The 23417-nt window shown below is 46.9% G+C and overlaps 1 protein-coding gene across 1 annotated transcript; it reads right to left on the bottom strand.

The window, feature by feature from the left end:
* Positions 1 to 521: 521 nt before the first annotated feature.
* LOC120994794 (alkaline phosphatase-like) lies at positions 522 to 23417 on the bottom strand. Its single transcript, XM_040423604.1, has 12 exons — positions 23304 to 23417; positions 16497 to 16613; positions 15856 to 15975; positions 15660 to 15775; positions 14538 to 14712; positions 13251 to 13426; positions 12950 to 13093; positions 11305 to 11374; positions 11074 to 11208; positions 10759 to 10950; positions 10508 to 10627; positions 522 to 1294 (listed from the first exon to the last, which is right to left on the bottom strand). The coding sequence occupies exons 2-12, from the start codon at positions 16558 to 16560 to the stop codon at positions 1032 to 1034; spliced, it is 1575 nt and encodes a 524-aa protein (XP_040279538.1). The 5' UTR covers positions 16561 to 16613; positions 23304 to 23417; the 3' UTR covers positions 522 to 1031.

The following is a 23417-nucleotide window of genomic DNA, read 5'->3' as shown; positions in this document are numbered from 1 at the left end:
GTAAGCCTGTCCTATGGTGTGATTACACAGATTTACCTCATGACATACGAAAAACCGCCCCCTGAAGTACAGTGGTTTATTGCAAACCCAGTGTATGAGGGTTTGTCAGGGTCGCAGGTATCCAGCCACACGTCTCGTCTTCCAGCTTAGTTCTATAAATGGCTGGAAGGAATATACTGGATGCCATTGTATCCCGACCCCGCCGTCTGCAGTAGGGGAATCTCCCCAAATAGAAGCGACCTAGGCAGACGTGTCAACGGTATGTGTCCGCTCTGTGTTTTCAGGCCAAGATCCTGTGGTTGGAAAACCTCCTTCCCGGAAAATATTGGCTATTTTTACCCCCGCAGCCTCAGTCCTATCCCGTTGATACTTGACATATGACACTGGAGCAGCAGCCTCTAGTGGTTGGCATTGGCAGCTACATTAGAGTAGCGCCCCTTAGTGATCAGGTCGTGTGCAGCTCTTTTCGGTGCAGTGATTTGCCCCTCTCCCTCGTTTGCAGTTTCATAATTTTTTTTTTTTTAGATCTTTTTTATTTACAGAAAATTAAATGCAAGAATAAAATCTAATAAATGTACAAATCCTCATCTGTCCCCCTCCCTCCTAAATCCAGAGCGATCCTCGATAAATACGGTCCGGTCTATCTCTAGGCGGTCATTACTGCTCCTGTAGAGGTTGTCTCCCAACTTTCCCAGACTTCTTACTGGCAGACTCTTCAAAAAGAAAAATGTGCCATTCAGTATCCTGGGAAAGCTGGGCGACGACCCCTGCGGGAGCGGTAGTGGTGGCCACATTGATTGTCACTCAACCAAATGGATGTTGGGGTTCCGGGGCTGATAATTATTGGGGTGCAGAGGGGCGTCTGGTGCTCCGCCTGGTCCTCTAGTGGTTGTGAAGTAGTCTTTGGCTTTAACTTCCTGCTGCTTGTGACACAGAACCTGCTGTGGAGTGATCCCCTGGACGGTGTAGCAGGGCCAATGTCCTCCAATGGAGCAGGGCAGTGTGAGGTAGGAGGTCAGCGTCTCCGCTGCTCACAGGACCAGCCGCACGACGAGGGCGATGGACAGCAGGGTCATTGAGACCTCTCCGCTCTTCCCTGAGCTTGCTGACTTGCAGTGGTTGAGGTTCTGTCCTACACAGGAGGCGTACGCCATGACATGAGGGATGTAGTTCTGCTCATGGACACCGTGCAGCAAATGTGCCATTGGACCCTTGGCGAAAACGGCGACATCTTCTCCACCGTGCGTCTCTTGGCTTAGAGGGACCGCAGACTGCGCCTGGTAGGATGACTTAGCTGAAAAGAACATGGACACTGTGAGGATTCAGTAGGATGCGGTGTAACTGGCAAAACCACCACAGCGCCAAAATTGCGACGTTAAAGAGCCGCTAAGCTCAAAAATCAAATACAAAAAAGAACAGCCAACAAAACGTAACATAATCAAATTTTTCTGTTATCTATGCTTATTTTGTGAGCTATCACGATGGCAGACCATGAAAAATATAATAGAAAAGCAGTGTATTGTTCTCTTAGGCTGTAGCCGTGTCTTTTCCCCCTCTCTCACCCCCTGATCCCACTGCACATAAGCCAGGAAGTTTCGGAGGAGGGGGTGTAATCGTCTGTAATCGTGCGTGCAGAGAACGATTCCTCTTTACACGTATCAAGTCGTTAACGCCGAATTATCTTTTTTTTTTTTGTGCCCACACAAACGATTGAACCAACGAGAAATCTACTGGTTGTCGCTTTATTGTTCATTGCTTTTACACTTCCTGATAATCGCGCAGTTTCACTCTATTTAATGATAATTTACACGATAATCGGCTTGTGTAATGGTACCTTTAGTTTTGAAATCCGGCAGGCTTTTCGGGCAGAGGAACAGCCTGCCGCGGTTCACAGTATCTGGCATAGCTGGATAATTGACTACAGTAGGATACGACGGGGATCTGGCCACTTTCCAGCACCTTCCATCAGATCGCAAAGTGATCAGTGGGGATCTGGCAGTTCCCAGCATTATCTGGGTATGCCAGACATGGTAAACTCCAGCAGGCTGTTCCTCTGCCGGATTTCAAAATGCTGATGTGAACGTAGGGTAAGTCTACCTAAATAAATCCTCCTCACTCCCAAATAGTGCCATAGCTAGGCAGATTAGTCTTTTTAAGGTCCTGGGAAAGCTGAGTTAAAAACATATGGAACTGTAATAGACTGCAGAATACTAAGGCTAGAGTCTGAGTTTTTTGGCTGAGGATTTGAAGCAGATCTGCCTGCAGGATTTTCTGCCAAAGCCAGAAATGGATTTGCAAGGAATCAAAAATATAAAGGAATGATTTATACTTCTCCTTCCTGGTGGATCTACATCTGGCTTTGGCAGAAAATCCTGCCGGCAGCTCTGCCTCAGAACCTCGTCCGAAAAAACTGTGTGGCCGTAATCTACTAAGATAAATCCCCCTCACCACTCCTAAATAGTGCCATAGTGAGGCAGATTTGGCTTTCAGGATCCTGGTAAAGATAGGTTACCACCATGTGGAACTACACTGCTCAAAAAAATAAAAGGAACACAAAAATAACACATCCTAGATCTGAATTAATTAAATATTCTTCTGAAATACTTTGTTCTTTACATAGTTGAATGTGCTGACAACAAAATCACACAAAAATAAAAAAATGGAAATTCAATTTTTCAGCCTATGGAGGTCTGGATTTGGAGTCACACTCAAAATTAAAGTGGAAAAACACACTACAGGCTGATCCAACTTTAATGTAATGTCCTTAAAACAAGTCAAAATGAGGCTCAGTAGTGTGTGTGGCCTCCACGTGCCTGTATGACCTCCCTACAACGCCTGTGCATGCTCCTGATGAGGTGACGGACGGTCTCCTGAGGGATCTCCTCCCAGACCTGGACTAAAGCATCTGCCAACTCCTGGACAGTCTGTGGTGCAAAATGACGTTGGATAGAGCGAGACATGATGTCCCAGATGTGCTCAATTGGATTTAGGTCTGGGGAACGGGCGGGCCAGTCCATAGCATCAATGCCTTCATCTTGCAGGAACTGCTGACACACTCCAGCCACATGAGGTCTAGCATTCTCTTGCATTAGGAGGAACCCAGGGCCAACCGCACCAGCATATGGTCTCACAAGGGGTCTGAGGATCTCATCTCCGTACCTAATGGCAGTCAGGCTACCTCTGGCGAGCACATGGAGGGCTGTGCGGCCCTCCAAAGAAATGCCACCCCACACTATTACTGACCCAATGCCAAACCGGTCATGCTGGAGGATGTTGCAGGCAGCAGAACGTTCTCCATGGCGTCTCCAGACTCTGTCAAGTCTGTCACATGTGCTCAGTGTGAACCTGCTTTCATCTGTGAAGAGCACAGGGCGCCAGTGGCGAATTTGCCAATCTTGGTGTTCTCTGACAAATGCCAAACGTCCTGCATGGTGTTGGGCTGTAAGCAGTGGCGTCTCTAGCTTTCAAATTTTGGGGGGGCACACTGGGGGCCAGGACAAAAGTAGGGGGGGCAGCTATAACAACGATACATTTACACAAGTACGCTTAGAAATGCTGCAATACTTTACCCAATACCTAAAACCGCAACAGGGAAGAAAAGTCCAGCTGTCTGTGGATGACACTTTTATAGAGAGGGGGATCTGTGGATGACACTGTTATGGGGGGGGATCTGTGGATGCCACATACCGTATATAGCATCTTATGCTATATGTGTCATCCACAGATCCACCCCATGACAGTGTCATCCCCATTTCCCCCTCCATAACAGCGTCATCCACAGATCTCCCTCCCTATAACAGTGTCATCCACAGATCTCCCTCCCTGCCTCTCACAGGAGTGTACATATATAAAATAAACATATTTCACATGAAAACGTACAGTTACTTGGCTTGGCCCTTGGGGATCTCGGACACCACTTCAACACTTGGCCGGGGGCTCGGCGGAGCTGATGTTGTGTTTTATCCTAATGAGAGAGATTTCATAATAAGGATTTGGAGAAGGGGCAGAGGGATAGCAGAGCAGGGAGAGGCTGGTGCTGCTACTAGGGGGTCATACCATGGGGGAGTAATAAAACCCACCATAATGCCCCCCAGTAGAAATAATTCTCCTTATAATGTGCAAAACATACCCCCTTATGCCCCCAGTTGAGCTAATTTCCCCCATAATGTGCCAGTATAAAATACCCCTATATAGTGCACCAGTAAATGCCTCCATAGTGCTCCTCTCCCCCCTTCCTGCTAGTGCCCCCCATAATGTACCAGTATAAAATGTCCCATATATCGTGCCCCAGTAGATGCCCTCAGTGTCCCCCATAATTTGCAAGTATAAAATACCCCTTCTTAGTGCCCCCCGTAGATGACTCCATAGTACTCCTCTCTCCCCTTCTCCATAGTACCCACCATAATGTGTCCCAGTATAAAATGCTACTGTACAGAGCCCCCCATATAAAACACCCCTTCTTTGTGGCCTCAGTAGATGCCCCTATAGTGCCCACCAATAATGTGCCAGTAATAAGTGCCCTCAATAACGTGCCAGTAACAAGAGCCCCCCAATGTGGCAGTAACAAGAGCCCCCCAATGTGGCAGTAACAAGAGCCCCCATCACGTGGCAGTAACAAGAGCCCCCATCACGTGGCAGTAATGAGCCCCCCATCACGTGCCAGTATTAAGCCCCCCCATGTTCCAGTATTAAGTCCCCCCATCATCATGTGCGAGTATTAAGCCCCCCCCATCATCATGTGCCAGTATTAAGTCTCCCCCCATCATCATGTGCCAGTTTTGTAATAAGCCCCCCCAATGTGCCAGTAACACTATTGTAAAAAAAAAACAAAAAAAAACACTTATACTTAAGTGTCAGCGATGCGATGCAGCCTCTTCCTGTGTCCCACGCTGTAATGTAAGGCTCAGGCGACACGATGACGTCATTGCGCCGACCTCTGATAGGCTGCCGGCCTAGTGCCTGCAGGCAGGGGCGTCCATAAAAATCACTGGGCCCCATAGCAGGAATCTAAATTGGGCCCCCATTCCCCTTTTATAGCCCCTCCCTTTGTTCCATGAACTATTCTTGCTGCTGCGTTTTATAATTTATGCCATCAGGGCCGGAATGGGATTACAAAACAGCCCTGGCACACAAAAGAGGTATAATAGATCCAGATGTATATTATATACAGCAGTGTACAGTTATGTGAGGTACGCGGTATAATAGATGCAGTGTGTACAGGTATATAGTATATTCCCTAGTGTTCTGATATGTGAGGTACAGGGTATAATAGATGCAGTGTGTACAGGTATATAGTATATACAGCAGTGTACTGATATGTGAGGTACGGGGTATAATATATGCAGTGTGTTCAGATATATAGTATATACAGCAGTGTACTGATATGTGAGGTATGAGGTATAATAGACGCAGTGTACAGATATATAGTATATACAGCAGTGTACTGATATGTGAGGTACGGGGTATAATATATGCAGTGTATACAGTATATACAGTAGTGTAATATGTGAGGTACGAGGTATAATAGATGCAGTGTGTACAGATATATAGTAAATACAGCAGTGTATTGACACCTCGTACCTCAGATATCAGTACACCGCTGTATATACTATATATCTGTACACACTGCATCTATTATACCTCATACCTCACATATATAGTATATACAGAAGTGTACTGATATCTGTACATATTGCATCTATTATACCTTGTACCTCACATATCAGTGCACTGCGGTATATACTATATATCTGTACATATTGCATGTATAATACTGTAATATATGCAGTGTGTGTGCATGTATGTGTGTGTATCTATCTATCTATATATATATATATATATATATATATATACACAGAGCAGTGTATTGATGTGACACATAGAAGGTATAATACTGTAGATGCAGTGTTTATAGAAATATGTGGTCAGTTATGCATTATAGTCACTGTGAGGTACATGAGGTAGTGGTAACTGTCTGAAGTAGTATACATGAGTGAGCAATGAGTAAAAACAGGGCATGGAGGGGAGGTAAATGATAAGTGGAGGACCTCCTCTTACCTCTCCATTCCAGTCTGTATGGATCAATGCAGAGCTGCTTGTGAACTTTTAATACTTGCTGTTAGGGGTTGAAGGACCTGTGATGATGTCATCACAGGTCCTGGCAGATGTACCTTTTAAACCTAGGAACTACACCATTTTTGGTGCAGTTCCTTTGCTAGATTCTGCAGGACCTGTGATGTTGAAGATGATGTCATCACAGGTCCTGGCAGATGCACTGTTCTAACCTGGGAACTACACTTTACACTGTGCAGTTCCCTTACAGGACCTGTGATGACATCATCAAAGGTCCTTTAGCTTTAGAAAGGTAAACAGGAGTAATTAGGGGGCGGGGCCTCTCCTCCACTTCGGTGCCTGCCTGCAGCCTATCAGAGGAAAGGGAAGGGACACGCCTCTCCGCTGGCACAGACAGTTTACAATGGAGATGAGCGCAATGGAAGCGCTCATCTCCTTGTGCCCGGCGGCGGCTGCTCACTTGGGGGGGGGTCATTTTAGTTGGGGGGGCACATGGGGGGGCACAGCATGATGTAGGGGGGCCGTGGCCCCCTCTGGCCCCCCCCCTGGCGACGCAACTGGCTGTAAGCACAACCCCCACCTGTGGACGTCGGGCCCTCATATCACCCTCATGGAGTCTGTTTCTGACCGTTTGAGCAGACACATGCACATTTGTGGCCTGCTGGAGGTCATTTTGCAGGGCTCTGGCAGTGCTCCTCCTGTTCCTCCTTGCACAAAGGCGGAGGTAGCGGTCCTGCTGCTGGGTTGTTGCCCTCCTACGGCCTCCTCCACGTCTCCTGATGTACTGGCCTGTCTCCTGGTAGCGCCTCCATGCTCTGGACACTACTCTGACAGACACAGCAAACCTTCTTGCCACAGCTCGCATTGATGTGCCATCCTGGATAAGCTGCACTACCTGAGCCACTTGTGTGGGTTGTAGACTCCGTCTCATGCTACCACTAGAGTGAAAGCACCGCCAGCATTCAAAAGTGACCAAAACATCAGCCAGGAAGCATAGGAACTGAGAAGTGGTCTGTGGTCACCACCTGCAGAACCACTCCTTTATTGGGGGTGTCTTGCTAATTGCCTATAATTTCCACCTGTTGTCTATCCCATTTGCACAACAGCATGTGAACTTGATTGTCACTCAGTGTTGCTTCCTAAGTGGACAGTTTGATTTCACAGAAGTGTGATTGACTTGGAGTTACATTGTGTTGTTTAAGTGTTCCCTTTATTTTTTTGAGCAGTGTATAATGGACTGCAGAATATTAAATCTACTAAGATAAAACCCCCTCCTCGCTCCTAAATGGTGCCAAAGCTAAGCAGAATTGGCTTTCAGTGTCCTGAGAAATGCCCGTTCTGACGGAAACCTTCCCCTCTATCAGAAATTTTTTAGATCTTAATCATTGGTGATTATCTAGTCTAAACTATATCTAGTTATTTCGGATCATTGGGGTTGTCATCTCCTAGGCCATGTAACTCCAGAAAATCCCTTTTAAAGCAAACAATACAGTGGCTGTGGGAGCGTGCCAGTGTGCTTAAAGTGTGTGACTTGAGATTAGGTGAAGTGCTGGACTCTGAAGGCTGGTTTAACATCTGCGGCATGCTGTAAAAAAAAAACAACAACCCAGAAACGCCAGATCTGTGATATGACTGACACCAACCTGACTTTAATGGGTTTCCGTTACTGTGTCAGTCATTCTGCAGGACAAAATGGCACAGCATGCTGCAGCATTTTGTCCTGCATTTTTTTTCCAGAATCTGCAATGGAGGCTCCTAATGGAACATCCACCCTAGAAATGAACATGTATATCAGGTCCTAGCGGTCTTGTAGCTTTACCCCTCCCTTCCTAACATCTGCCAGATGTCAGGTCTTTAAAGATTGCCACCAGCTGTCTGCTGAGCAGGTGCTGAGTCTGTGATGGGCAATAACTCTGATCGCAGACTTTTAACCCCTCCAATGGCATGGTTAATTTCATCAGTGCTCCCAGTGAACAAGAACAACCGCCGATTTTTTTTTTTTTTTTTTTTTTTTTAAATTTTTTTTCCCCCTCTTTGCTATGATAGCCTGGGGTCATCTTAAGTGTTTTTTTTCACCCATTGACTTCCCATTGCAGTTTATGGTATAAGCAAGCTAATGCTTGCATGTTAAAGGTGGACTAAAAATAAAGGATAAAAAAGTGAAAGTTTTTAAAATGTAAAAAAATATATATATATATATATATATATATATATATATATATATATATATATATATATATATATATAATCAAATTGCCCCATTTTAAAAATAATCAATAGAAAAATAAAAATCGGTAGCAGAAGGGTAACTTTTTTATTACTGGGTTACCCTGAGGTCAGTATTAGAAGGGTTACCAGAGGGCTCAGCACTCGAGAGGTCACTGTTGGGCTCCATTCACACGTCCACAATTCCGTTCTGCATTTTGTGGAACGGAATTGCGGACCCATTCATTTCTATGGGGCTGCACGATGTGCGGCCCGGGTCCGGAAATGCGGGTCCGCAATTCCGATCCAGAAAAAAATAGAACATGTCCTATTCTTGGCCGCAATTGCGGACAAGAATAGGCATTTTCTATTAAGTGTCGGCGATGTGCGGTCCACAAAATGCGGAACGCACATAGCAGGTGTCCGTGTTTTGTGGATCCGCAAAACACACACGGACGTCTGAATGGAGCCTTACTAGTAGGGTACCACAGGGATCGGTATTGAAAGGATCTCCTTTTACTAGTGGGTTATCACTGGGGACAGTATTAGAGAGGTCTCTGTTACTAGTTGGTTACCATAGGGGTCAGCACTGGAGGGGTTACTGTTGGCACCTGTGGCAATGCCACTGAATGAGACTCCTGAATTTGAGTGCGGCGAGAAGACGTGCGGCCAAATACTTTTCTCCTTGTAGTGTAATTCTACCACTTTCCAAATAAACCACACATGGAGTATTGTGTGGAGATCTGGCCAACAATTCACAGGAAAAACGTAGCCGAGCTGGAGAGGGGGCAGGACCCAGAAGTATTATCAAAATTGGGGTTATTTAGTTGAAAAAAAAAAAAAAAAAAAAAGACTAAGGGGTGATCTAATAACTATGTATAAATATATCGGAGGTCAGTACAGAGATCTCTCCCATCATCTAACCCTATGAGACCAAGCATAGGGCCCCTTTCACACGGGCGAGAATTCCGCGCGGGTGCAATGCGTGAGGTGAACGCGTTGCACCCGCACTAAATCCGGACCCATTCACTTCAATGGGGCTGTGCAGATGAGCGGTGATTTTCATGCATCACTTGTGCGTTGCGTGAAAATCGCAGCATGTTCTATATTATGCGTTTTTCACGCAACGCAGGCCCCATAGAAATGAATGGGGCTGCGTGAAAATCGCAAGTGCGGATGTGGTGCAATTTTCACGCATGGTTGCTAGGAGATGATGGGGATGAGCAACCCCGGACCCCATTAAAGTCTATTCACTGTATTATTTTCCCTTATAACATTGTTATAATGGAGAATAGCATTGTTTAATACAGAATGTTAAGTATAATGTCGATTGAGGGTTAAAAAAATAATAAAACATAACTCTCCTCATCCACTTGATCGCGCAGCCGGCATCGTCTTCTTTCTTCTTCTTTCAGGACCTGCAAAAGGACCTTTGACGTAATCGCGCTCCCCATGTGGTGAGCGTGGTGACGTCAGCGCAGGTCCTGCTGAATGAAGATAGAAGGATTACATCATCAAAGGTCGTTTTGCAGGTCCTGAAAGAAGACTATGCCGGCGATGAGGTGAGTTATGTTTTATTATTTTTTAACCCTCAATTGACATTATACTTAGCATTCTGTATTAAAGAATGCTATTATTTTCCATTATAACAATGTTTTATAAGGGGAAAATAATAAAATCTACAGAACACCAAATCCGAACTTCAGTCAAGACGTTCGGGTCTGGGTACCACATTCAGTTTTTTTCTCATGCGCGAAAAAAACTGAACGCAATCTCAGCCAAAACTGACTGAAATTGCGTGCCTTCTCGCACGATTTTCCCTGAACGCACCTGCATCGCATCCGGCCCTCACCCGCGGCGCCCGTGTGAAAGAGGCCATACTGTCTGGTAGGGTTGATCCTGACGATTAAAATGATACCTGTCTTGTGAAAATCGGTTGTGGTGTTCCCAAGAAAAGACCTATTCTTTATGCAAATGACGGCTTCAGTGCGCCGAAGGGTCTGGCCCCGCCCCTCAGTGCACAGAACCCCTTATCTGCATAAAGAACTAAAGTTGTATTTTCTTGAGAACACCACAACCGATTTTCACATAACAGGTATGGTTTTAATCGGCAGGATCAACCCTACTAAGCGGTGTGCCTAGTCAAATAGGATTGATTCTCCTGACAGATGCCCTTCTTTATCTTTTGCACAGTTTCCGTATGCCGGTGTTGTAGCTTTTGTCTACTCACTATAATCCACGGTGGAGACATTTTCGCGGCTTCCATCGACCATTCTGTATCCAGGGCCGTTTCCATACAGTATTGATGTGTAGGGTTTCTGGTCGATATCACTTAGTGCTGGAGCCAAACCTGCAATAAGAGGGTCACACTTTTGTCTGTAATCGCATGACTTGGGTGAATATTGAGGGTTATTGTATTTATGATAAAGTCAACCACACTCACCCCCCCCCCCCCCCCTGTCTAAGATCCTCCCCACTCACCAAAGATGGAATTGCCACGATACGTGTAGCCGCCAAATGTGAAAACGTGGGAGTGGTCAGCGGTGACAACTGTCAGGGTGTCATCCACAGATGTCATGCTCCCTGCAAGGCCTATGGCAAAGTCCATCTGCACAGCCTCGTTTAAGGCTTGCTGGGCTTTACCGTCGTGATGCCCATGGTCAATGCGTCCACCTGATCAAAAGATAAAATTTATGAATATTGCCCCACTACTGGGTCGTAGACATTTGCTTGGTAGATTTGGGAGTTTGTGATATCTGTGTACAGGGTGTGACAACTTCTGTGCTGATCAATCACCTTCCACCAGTAGGAAGAAGCCTTTGGGGTTCTTCTTTAGGATGTTGATGGCCACTGTTGTCATCTCGGAGAGGGAGGGGTCAGAAGTTTTATTTCTGTCTAGTTCATACACCAGATCTCCCGGCTCAAACAGACCTGGAAAATGAAGCAAGTGAGGAAAAGTCTTAATTTTGTGTTTTGATTACGAGATGCCCCCCCCCCCCCCCCCGCTGGCTCAGATACTACATTTACCCATCAGGTAGTCCACATCCTGTGGTCTCAGAGCCATCAGCTGCTCCCTGTTCCAGACATAATGTGCTGCCTGTGGGTGGGAAGAACATAGAATGGTGAGTCTGGCCTTCCCCAGTTATTCCTTCCATCTACACCAACCCACCATTGATGGTCTCACCTCTGCCTACAGATTTATCACTGAACCTAATGTGTTCACTTTCAGCTCCTAGTGAAGGCTGCAGGTAGACAGAATATTGTTGCTTGTGCCGTTTGTGATAATATTTGGAGGTTTGCTTTAAAATTTGGGGAAAAAAACTATCCCTGCCTTCTTCTACTGGAACCAATGTTCTCCATTTCTTGCACCTTCTAGGAGTCAACATCTGCAACTTCCAGCAAGATGGAGGCCGGAGCCACGCCGGATGTGCTGCCTGCGTTTTCTAAAGCCAGTAAGTGACCTCCCTGTGTGTCCTGTGTTTGTGGCTACTTTGATACAGGGGAGAAGCCCATGACATATGGTGTCCATTAAAGGGGTATTCCCATCTGGGATACTGATGGTGTATTACTACGATATGCCATCAGTGTCGGATATTAGCGGGTCCCACGTCTGGGACTTGTTCCTGTCTCCAGAACAGGGCCCCCAAAGCGAAGGGCTAGCAGCCTGCATGCATGACCACCCTCCGTTCACTGGTATGGAATAGCTGAGCGGGCAGTGAATGGAGAACAAGCTACGCATGCATAGTGTGTTCTCCCTCACTTCGTGGGCCCCGTTCTGGAGATAGATGACAGATCCTAACGATATGCCATCGATGTCCCAAATAAGGATAGCCCTTTAACCACAACCAATGCAAAGTATCTGGGCAGCCATCTCCACTAATTGGTGGGAAAAGGAATGGTGGGGGCGTGCAGCTCAGGACGGCCTGTAAATGTTCTTTCCAGCCATTCGAAGGATGACCAGTGGAGCCTTCTTTTAAAGGGGTTGTCTCACTTCAGCAAATAGCATTTATTTTGTACCGTAAGTTAATACAAGGCACTTACTAATGTATTGTGGTTGTCCATATTGCTTCCTTCGCTGGCTGGATTCCTGCTTGTTTCCATGGTTTCGACCACCCTGCAATCCATCGGTGGTGGTCGTGCTTGTACATTACGGGAAAAAGCGTCGGCCTCTCTTGTGGTCAGGATCATGGGAGTGGGTGTAGGCCAGTGCATTTTCCTATAGTGTTCAAGCACCACCACCACTGTTGGATTTCAAGGTGGTCGTAACCATGGAAACAGTGTATAAAATAATGTGATGGAAAAATTTGTCCAGCCAGCGAAGGAAGCAATATGGACAATCACAATACATTAGTAAGTGCCTTGTATCATCTTCCTCTAGATAATAAATTATATTTGCTGAAGTGAGACAACCCTTTTTAAGGCAGTATTTGCACGTGGATTGTTTGCAATGGATTTTGAAACTTGAGATCTGCATCAAGAAGGGACATGTCTCACTTTCGCAAAATGTTCCTCTTCAGTAAAAACTCTCTTGATGGAGTTTCTGTGCGGAAACCACAAGTGGTGGCCATTGTAATCCGCAGCAGGAATATGAGACTCTGCCTCGGATATCTGCGCTTGATATCTCCAATAAGTTAGTCACATGTGGCAGAAGAGTGGTCCTCTGGCATCGTACCTTGTTGCGGGGCTTCTTCTCCCTCCACACTTGGGTGAGGTTCAGTCCGTCGAGTCGGGTGCCATTTGCCTTCTCATCTTTTGGATACTCTACGTCAGGGGTGTTCTTGGGGAACATGTACTTTCTGCCCCCGCCCATGATGACCTGTAATAAGTGATAAGTGTCATGTCTCATGTGGTGTCTTCTTCTCTTCCCAGTGAAGCTCCTTCTGCTCCAGATTTGGTGCCAAACTGACTCACACAAAACCGTAAGTTGATGACCTCAAACTACTTCCCTCCCCTCATCCAACCAAGGGACTTACCTCAATGTCTGGGATATTATGTATGAGCTGCCAGGCAATGTCCTTACATCCTCCCTCCACGGCATCTGTAGGCATCTCTTTATCGGAGTACCAATCACGGTTGACGCAGTGGGCATAGGCAGCACTTGGGGTGGCGTGGTTAACCCTCGTGGTGGTCACTACCCCTACAGATTTCCCTGGGGAAGAATGACAAAAGGGCTGAATGCCTCCAATGCCGTGGCCACTCTCTTCACACAACCCTGACTGGTGGATAACCCATACTACTATGCAGCGCTCAGTGTATCCTACTGATCTCCCTGTGTCTGGGGCTTCACTGCAGTTCTGGTGTTCCTAGTCATAAACTAGTAATGTAATGAGTAAAGTTGCTCTTTATTTGGGGGTGCCTCTGAACTGGGGACCCAGGGATGACCCGAAGTCATCATCTTCCATCCTATAGGTTCATTAGTACTTGGCGGTCTCTGGGTGACCACCAATAGTGCCGCCATCATCGCTCCCACAGGTTTATCTTTAAAAGACTAACAATACATAAATGGGTAAACTTGTCACACTGTAGTCCTGCAACGCTGGTCCTGTGGGAGCTCTGGCCATACTTGTTATCCATGATGGATAAACCATGGTATGTAGGGAGGCGACTCAAGCGCTTAAGAGTTTCTAGACTTTAGGGGTAAGTTCTTTGTGCCCTATGATGGTGGCACCACGTAGTGCACTGCAGGATTTATGTAGTATCACGGTGGGGTTCTAGTTAATCAAACCACCTGATTGTCAGGTCCTGCCTGATCCTCCAGTACTGTAGTAGCGATGCTGCTGTGCTATGGTTCCTGGGTGTTGGAGGAGGGCTGGGTGGCACCTACGCAGCAGCATCTCTAGAACGTTGGAGAGGTGGGCAAGGAAGCAGAGTCAGGGGTGCCGAGACAGTCACAATGACTGAAGTAGCTTCCACGCCCGCTGACTCTGCATCCTCCTGACTCTCTCCATCTTCCATCTGTGCAGGCGCCTCCTTGTGTTGCTGTGCCGGAGAGCAGCAGGGTGACCGCCTGTACAGCAGCATCACTGCTAGTTGGAGCCAGGCCACGAGGGACTCTAGTCCTAGTGTGATGGTGTAAGCGGGTCCTGTTGCTTGTCTGGATAGTTTGCAGGCAGGCGTGTGCTGTGCCCATTGCTGCTGCCCAGCCTTGGGTTAGATGGGCACCTCCCAGTATGAAATAGTCTGTTTCCGAATGTGTGGTCAACATGGTGGATCTAGTGTTGGGGGAGCAGAGCCTAGTCCCCATCCTGTCGTGCACTCACCTGCTTCTTTGGCCCACTTTAAGATGGAGTCGACTTCATTGCCCTTTGTGGTGTTACATTGACCTCGCACCGCGGCGGCATTCACACCGACTGTCCCCTCGTTGGCCTTTACTCCGCACAGGTAGGCGGTGGCGGTGCCTGCGCTGTCTGGGACCTGTGCGTTGGTGTTATACGTCTGCAGGAGCGAAAGTGAAGTGAGGTCAGAGGGGTCAGGATGGTGACGTCTCTGAAATAACGTGAGACTTGTTAAGCCGACTGGAATGGGGGGGGGGGGGGGGATTGTTATACGCTGCAGGTGCGTGGGATATAGCTCAGCTTCACATGCCGCACCCAGTGGGGTCACGATGTGGTGGCGACCCCCCCGGTTTTCACATGAGATGTTTGGCCCCCAGAGCAGCAATAAAGGAGTCATCCTTGTGTCCCCGGCTCCAGGTGTCTATACCCCCGCCCAATCATCTGATTCTCATTTTTAACTTGTGGTTTCTGTAGATGAAAGATGCGGGAGGATAATACAGGGCGGTCGGGGTGTGACCGCTGGAGATTATAATGAAGGTGTGTGATAAGACACCTGGATGATGTAACCGTGTTATATACCCTGCTATAATGTGTTAGGGACGTGTCCCCTCCAGTCCTGGGCTTGGGGTCTTTCTTGGGTGTAAAATCACTGCTCCTATGTACAGGAAAGGTCAGATCCACACTCTGGAGGGAACTACCACCCACAGGAATGCCGGCTGACCAGTGATGCCCCTTTCCCTGGCAGCAGGTAAACTGAGGCGTCTTGTCTGGTGGTTTCCTGCCCTGTGATGCCCGGAGCCTGCGGTTGATGCCCACAGAAACCTTCAGCTCATGATAAATCAATGAAAAAAAAAAAAAAAAAAAAAGGAGGAATAAACAGAAGTTTTGATGTAACCGGAGACATCACTGCTAAATCCGGACGCAGAGAGGAGCAGTCCCTGCGGGCAGAATGGTGGCATTATTGCAATTCATACTATGCCTCTGGCTCCCAGAGTCTGTGCTCACCCCATGCCCACAATATGCCCTAACAGATCTACAGCCAATGCACCTACCACCCCAAGTGGTGCTGGCCTTCACTGCACCCACCTGACTCTGCCCATGACTCACCTTTGCCAGAGCAACATATGGGAACTTGTCCATCTCCAGCATGGTCTCCTCTCCAGGTTTCCCAGCAAGCTGGCCCTTTAAGATTCGTGTCGCTGTAACAGTTGACACCCCCATACCTGTGATAGACGGGGGTCATTAATAAATGGCAGAGCGACCATCCCTGCCCTCACCCGGGCAATGCCAGCCCTGCACTCACCATCTCCCAGGAACATGATGATGTTCTTGGCTATCTTGGTGTTGAGCTGCTGCAGACCTAGTGCTTGTTTTAAGGTGTCCTGGGCCTGGTTCCTCCAGTATTCTGGGTCCTTCTCCTGCTCTAAAGAGGGTTACAAGTTGCATGTGACAGTTGAGTGTACAGGGGACACCTAGAGGGTCCAGTCTATACAGAGGACCAGCACGAAATGTAGATTCACCAGTATGACACTTTATGCAACTAGCAGTTCTTCACACTTCTCAACATCTCTGCTTACTGTCATTGGTTTACATCCAAAACCTGTTCTGACCTAATATTTCTCAGCTGAGGGTTTGCTACAATTGTATCCAGTGCAGACAGTCCTTCGACAGAAGCAGCTTGGCATTTTACCTTATTGATTGATACATTGTAACAAACTGATCAGTGCCTTATACTCCAGTCACATCCAAAGCTGCAGTCTCCATTCTGCTGGATGTCCCTGGCCACAGTGGGTTTGGCCTGCCGTGACAAGATGGTCTTGTAAATGCTGGTCTCTGTAACAACAGGGATATTGAGCAAACGGGCAGAACCGTTGCAGCTCTGGATGTTACTGGAGTATCGGATCTGAAGTCACCCTGGGTCAATGCCTCCGCCTCACCTCTTACCTGGGAAGCTTTGTGCCATGGTCAGTTTGATGACCAGCAGCAGCGTCCACCATCTCGGGTCCATGCTGTCCGTCACTTGCTCAAGGTCAGAACAGCTCCAGCACCTTGTGCGTAGTCCTGCCGATCAGAGAGGATAATGAGAGTTCAGCCCTGCGGAATACTCTGCTGGGGGTTAGACTCCTACGTGGAACATGCAGCATTCATAAGCCATCCCAGATATTCACATAAATTGCAGGTTGTGCGTCCCTCCAACTGTGGCTGCTGAGTAAACTGAGAAACCCTGAACCCCTCAATTACTTTACCAGATTTATACATGAAAGATAAAAGCAGAAAATCCTGTTCACAGCGAGGTGCAAACAAACAGCCAAAAATAAAACCTGGCATAACGAGGAGACGAAAGGTCGGAGGGTGGCAACACACGGGCACAAAGAGGCAATTGTAGTGGAAGAGAGTAGTTTTCACCCCAATGTCCTTCAACATGTACATAACATCCTGTCCACAGGGGGGCAGTATTATAGTAGTTATATTCTTGTACATAGGAGGCAGTATTATAGTAGTTATATACTTGAACACAGGAGCAGTATTATAGTAGTTATATTCTTGTACATAGGATATTATGGTAGTTATATTCTTGTACATAGGAGCAGTATTATAGTAGTTATATTCTTGTACATAGGAGGCAGTATTATAGTAGTTATATTCTTGTACATAGGAGGCAGTATTATAGTAGTTATATTCTTGTACATAGGAGCAGTATTATAGTAGTTATATTCTTGTACATAGGAGCAGTATTATAGTAGTTATATTCTTGTACATAGGAGGCAGTATTATAGTAGTTATATTCTTGTACATAGGATATTATGGTAGTTATATTCTTGTACATAGGAGCAGTATTATAGTAGTTATATTCTTGTACATAGGAGGCAGTATTATAGTAGTTATATTCTTGTACATAGGAGGCAGTATTATAGTAGTTATATTCTTGTACATAGGTGGCAGTATTATAGTAGTTATATTCTTGTACATAGGTGGCAGTATTATAGTAGTTATATTCTTGTACATAGGAGCGGTATTATAGTAGTTATATTCTTGTACATAGGTGGCAGTATTATAGTAGTTATATTCTTGTACATAGGTGGCAGTATTATAGTAGTTATATTCTTGTACATAGGAGCGGTATTATAGTAGTTATATTCTTGTACATAGGAGCGGTATTATAGCAGTTATATTCTTGTATATAGGAGCAGTATTATAGTAGTTATATTCTTCTACATAGGAGGCAGTATTATAGTAGTTATATTCTTGTACATAGGAGCAGTATTATAGTAGTTATATTCTTGTACATAGGAGGCAGTATTATAGTAGTTATATTCTTGTACATAGGAGGCAGTATTATAGCAGTTATATTCTTGTACATAGGAGGCAGTATTATAGTAGTTATATTCTTGTACATAGGAGGCAGTATTATAGTAGTTATATTCTTGTACATAGGAGCAGTATTATAGTAGTTATATTCTTGTACATAGGAGGCAGTATTATAGTAGTTATATTCTTGTACATAGGAGGCAGTATTATAGTAGTTATATTCTTGTACATAGGAGCAGTATTATAGCAGTTATATTCTTGTACATAGGAGGCAGTATTATAGCAGTTATATTCTTGTACATAGGAGGCAGTATTATAGCAGTTATATTCTTGTACATAGGAGGCAGTATTATAGCAGTTATATTCTTGTACATAGGAGGCAGTATTATAGCAGTTATATTCTTGTACATAGCAGGCAGTATTATAGCAGTTATATTCTTGTACATAGCAGGCAGTATTATAGCAGTTATATTCTTGTACATAGCAGGCAGTATTATAGAAGTTAGTATAGTGTCAGGATGCCCCTGTAAGTGTTGCGCTATTAATGATACCACCCTAAGTAATTAGGTGCTGAATTATTTTTGGTGCAGGTTTGTGTAGAGCAGCCCCTCATGTCTGGTATCTGTTGTCCTTGGTACTTACCCTGCCAGTCTGCAGGTGAAGTAGCAGAGACATGTCAGTACGACCAAAGCCACAATGGAGCAGACAACAGTGGTGATGAGTAAGTGCATCTCGTTGGTCATTGCCATGATGAGGTTGAGGCACAGTCTGCCTCACACTGCCCGCGACAGACCCCTAGAGAAGTGTAGTGGGCATCAGGTACCAGGAGACTGAGCCGCCAGATGAGGAGCAGCCTTGCTCAGCACATTCACGGATTTACTATCACCTGACAAGATAATTCCTGAGGATTTGGCATCTGAGAGCAGTGACCTGACAGTCCTGGGGTCACGTACAGAGCGTCCAGGATCCTTTAGACCCCCTACATACTGGATACCTGGGGTCACTACGATGAAGGGAGCAAGAAATGGTCACGTGGATGTAGGTAACTGATCCCTGACTTAGAGCTATCTGGTATGGGACTATGACACTTTTGAATTAGATACAGCTGCTTATCAGACAGTATCACGTGATTGGATTAGATACCATGGGTCAGCAGACAGTATCACACATGATATTAGATGCAGTAGGTAGCATTACACCTGATTTGATTAGATACAGCAGACAGGAATAGTGGAATAGATGCAGTACACAGTAATATATACAGGTATGATAGGTTTAGATACAGCAGACAACATTACACATGATTGGATTAGATAAAGCAGGCGGTATGGCGCGTGATGGGATTTAGATACAGCAAGCGGTATGGCGCGTGATGGGATTTGGATACAGCAGGCGGTATGGCGCCTGATGGGACTTGGATACAGCAGGCGGTATGGCGCCTGATGGGACTTGGATACAGCAGGCGGTATGGCGCCTGATGGGACTTGGATACAGCAGGCGGTATGGCGCCTGATGGGACTTGGATACAGCAGGCGGTATGGCGCCTGATGGGACTTGGATACAGCAGGCGGTATGGCGCCTGATGGGACTTGGATACAGCAGGCGGTATGGCGCCTGATGGGACTTGGATACAGCAGGCGGTATGGCGCCTGATGGGACTTGGATACAGCAGGCGGTATGGCGCCTGATGGGACTTGGATACAGCAGGCGGTATGGCGCCTGATGGGACTTGGATACAGCAGGCGGTATGGCGCCTGATGGGACTTGGATACAGCAGGCGGTATGGCGCCTGATGGGACTTGGATACAGCAGGCGGTATGGCGCCTGATGGGACTTGGATACAGCAGGCGGTATGGCGCCTGATGGGACTTGGATACAGCAGGCGGTATGGCGCCTGATGGGACTTGGATGCATGGCTCGGCAGTACTGTGATCAGCTGCTCTGCACAGGTTTGTCACTTGGTTTTTTCGGTTGCTTCTTGGCGTCCGGTATAGTTAGATCTCTGGGGCGGGAGCCAGTTGCTCACCAGTGACAGACGTGACTTGGCTGCCATTGCTGGCTTGTAGTATCCGATGACTATAGGAAGGCAGAGGGTTGTGTTTACCAGGGCTGAGGGGTGACCGAGGGCCGGGGTTGTTGTGGGTCATTATTCTCCTATTGTCTTGTGCCCAGGCTTCTTGTCCATTTTGGACTCCCCTGTTAGTGTATTAGGTTCCCAGATGTTCAGCAGCTTCTCTGTAACGCCCAGTAATCTTAGAGGGGTACAGAACAGAATATAGGGGTACTGGCACCCACTGAAAAGAATCTAGCTCCCTGTAGTGGCTCTATTACTAGGGACCCCCACCCCTCTTTCGGCCCGTATTGAGCGCATAGCACCCACAGTTCTACAGAACCAAACTTGGGTATAAATGACCGTCCCAAGGTGTGTGCCTGTACGTCAGGAGGCATCGGCAGGGATTTCTGCAATTTGGGGAGAAGATTGCAATTGCATCTCATGACGGAAGCTACTTGATGGCAAAACCCCTTGCCCCTAGGGCTGCACCAGTACCCCCCTCCCCCCTTATATCTATCATGTCCCTTTTATAATATGTACATGGTGAAGAGACCATGGGCCTGGTGCCAGGGCCAGGGGGTGACTGTTCACACTGCGCTTCTTGCAGCTATGCCCTAAGAAGGAAATAGAAATTGTAAAAAAAAAGTTCGGCTGCCATCGGCCGGGATTGTGGGAGACTGTGATAAAGCCCTTTCCTGACTGCAGTGGTATCATCCCTCGCATGCCATTCACCCCCCCCCCCAACCACTCCTTTCTGTGAGAACTATCACAGACTAATGAGTTCCTGCTGTCAGTAACAAGACCCTGCCACAATAAAGTCTGCTCCCCTCCTGTGAAAGCTAGAGCCCCTCATACAGACCGCCATATGCCCACTTTGTCCATGACCTCCTGCGTACCATATTGTACCCCTGATTTCATACCGAACCCCTCAGCAAACACATTGCGGCTGCTGTACTACAGAGGTGCATGGAAGCCCCGCCGCTAGAGGAGAATGCGGTGCCGCACGCAGACCTCCAGAATCGACTCTGCATGCCGCTGCACAGGCGGGTAATTGATATTCAGGGTCCCCCTTACTCATCTGATTGGCTCTTTTGTTTTATTTGGCAGATGGGGCACATCTTCCCTTTGCCACCGAGCCAAGTAGGTCAGCGGTGAATGAATAGCCAGGGCCGGTCACATCCACTGCCCTGTGCCCCACGAGGAGGGAGGGGGTGGCCGTACCCACCCCTAAGTTATACATTGAATTCATGCATTTGGGTTCTTCAACTGGAAACCTTTTGAACTTGTGCCTCTTAAAGGGACAGTGACACTCATTCTGGAACCAATAGCAAGCTTTCATAAGTGACGTTTTAATGCGGTTCTGGAAACCAAGGTCATGAGAGGATCGTAAAGTGACTGACTGGGGAGCTAGCGCATGCACAGTCTGTCGCCGATGTAAGTGAATGGAGGCCGCTGACGGATGGGACTGCTCACGTGACCCTCCACCAGGGACTGTTTTTGGAGCACAGCAGGTGAGCAGCAAACCTAAATTAGACATTGTAAAAAGTCATGCCTGTTACTAGCTACATGTATGTGCTGCTAGTAATATTGGCCGACCCCTTTAATAAACGCCACATGTGAAAGCTCCATAAGAGGAACAGCTGATATCAGTCGCATACACCGGGGATGTGATATAAAGTAGTAATCATGGGGGTCAGGGAGGTGTCGACACCTTGGCGCTCATCCTATTGAACACTACAGTCAGCCTTTCCCCAGCCTGAAATGACCTGACACACTGTATCAATTCTAGCTGATTATATATATTAGTTTTTTCAATACAATAAATTAATCTAGCAAATAATCCACAAAAACATACCCCCTTCCTCTCTAATCCACAAAAGCAGACCCCCTTCCTCTCTAATACACAAAAGCAGACCCCCTTCCTCTCTAATCCACAAAAGCAGACCCCCTTCCTCTCTAATCCACAAAAGCAGACCCCCTTCCTCTCTAATCCACAAAAACAGACCCCCTTCCTCTCTAATCCACAAAAACAGACCCCCTTCCTCTCTAATCCACAAAAACAGACCCCCTTCCTCTCTAATCCACAAAAACAGACCCCCTTCCTCTCTAAACCACAAAAACAGACCCCCTTCCTCTCTAATCCACAAAAACAGACCCCCTTCCTCTCTAATCCACAAAAACAGACCCCCTTCCTCTCTAATCCACAAAAACAGACCCCCTTCCTCTCTAATCCACAAAAACAGACCCCCTTCCTCTCTAATCCACAAAAACAGACCCCCTTCCTCTCTAATCCACAAAAACAGACCCCCTTCCTCTCTAATCCACAAAAACAGACCCCCTTCCTCTCTAATCCACAAAAACAGACCCCCTTCCTCTCTAATCCACAAAAATAGACCCCCTTTCCTCTCTAATCCACAAAATTGGAACCCTCCTCCCTATTCACAAAAATTAGGTCCCCCCCCCCTCCCTGATCCACAAAAATAGACCCTTCCTCTCTAACCCACAAAAAATAGACCCCCCCCCCTCCTCCCAACTCTGATTTTGGGGGAGGGATGTAAGTAGAATATAACTTCTGGCATTATCTGGAGATGACTGAACAGTTTAACTGCAATCAGTATGAGCCGTGGGATTAGATCTCGGTCCTTGCTAGATCCAGTCTTGCTAGGACCTGTTCAAATCCTGCCCTAGAGTCCTAGAGGAGGAGGACAGCGACCCTCTGTTCATTGTATCAAACACCCAGTCCCATCCATCAACTTCCTCCAAGGACTGAACCCTAAGATCGCAACCACATCTACCAGCCCTGGCATCACCCCTACATCTAGACCCAACCCTCAGCCTTACCATCGTGTACAAATGAGCCCCCAGACCACCTCCAAATATAGAACCAAATCCCCCCCCCCCCCCCCCCCATCCCTGTCCTGGCATCACCTCTATATATAGAATTGAAATCCAGCCCTACCATGCACAAATGTGCCCCCAGCACTCCTCAAAATCTAGAACCCTACCCCAGCCCCAATCCTGGCATTACCGATAAATATGCAACCCCCCCTTCCCAGACCTAGTATCGCCCTGTCCCCATATGTAGAGCTAGCCCCCCGCTCCTGCTGGCATCCCCCAACAGATGGCACAGCCCCGGTGAGAACATTGTGCATAGGCAGCACTGGGGTCCTGGGTTCAAATCTGACATCTGCATGTAGTTTGTATGTTCTCCCCATGTTTGCGAGGGTTTCCTCCCACACTCCAAAGGCATACTGATGGGGAACCAAGATTGAGGGAGAAAGTGAGCGAGGATGTCTGTAAGGGGCTGTGGAATATCTCCACTATATCAGCAAGAGAAATAAGTAATGCAATCACTCTCATCGGTGCAGGGGATGATGAGAGCCTCTTACCTGTGTCCTGAGCTTCCGAGCCTTGTGCAACTTGTGACTGAGAAGTTGAAGAAAAGTTCAAGGAGGGAAGTGGTTTTACTTACGGGACAACCCATTGAGATGCAAATATGTCCT

The sequence above is a fragment of the Bufo bufo genome, chromosome 1 (genome assembly GCF_905171765.1).
Source record: "Bufo bufo chromosome 1, aBufBuf1.1, whole genome shotgun sequence".
Lineage (NCBI taxonomy): Eukaryota > Metazoa > Chordata > Amphibia > Anura > Bufonidae > Bufo > Bufo bufo.
The sequence above is the reverse complement of the archived record's forward strand: the minus strand, read 5'-3'. Positions and strand labels throughout refer to the sequence as shown.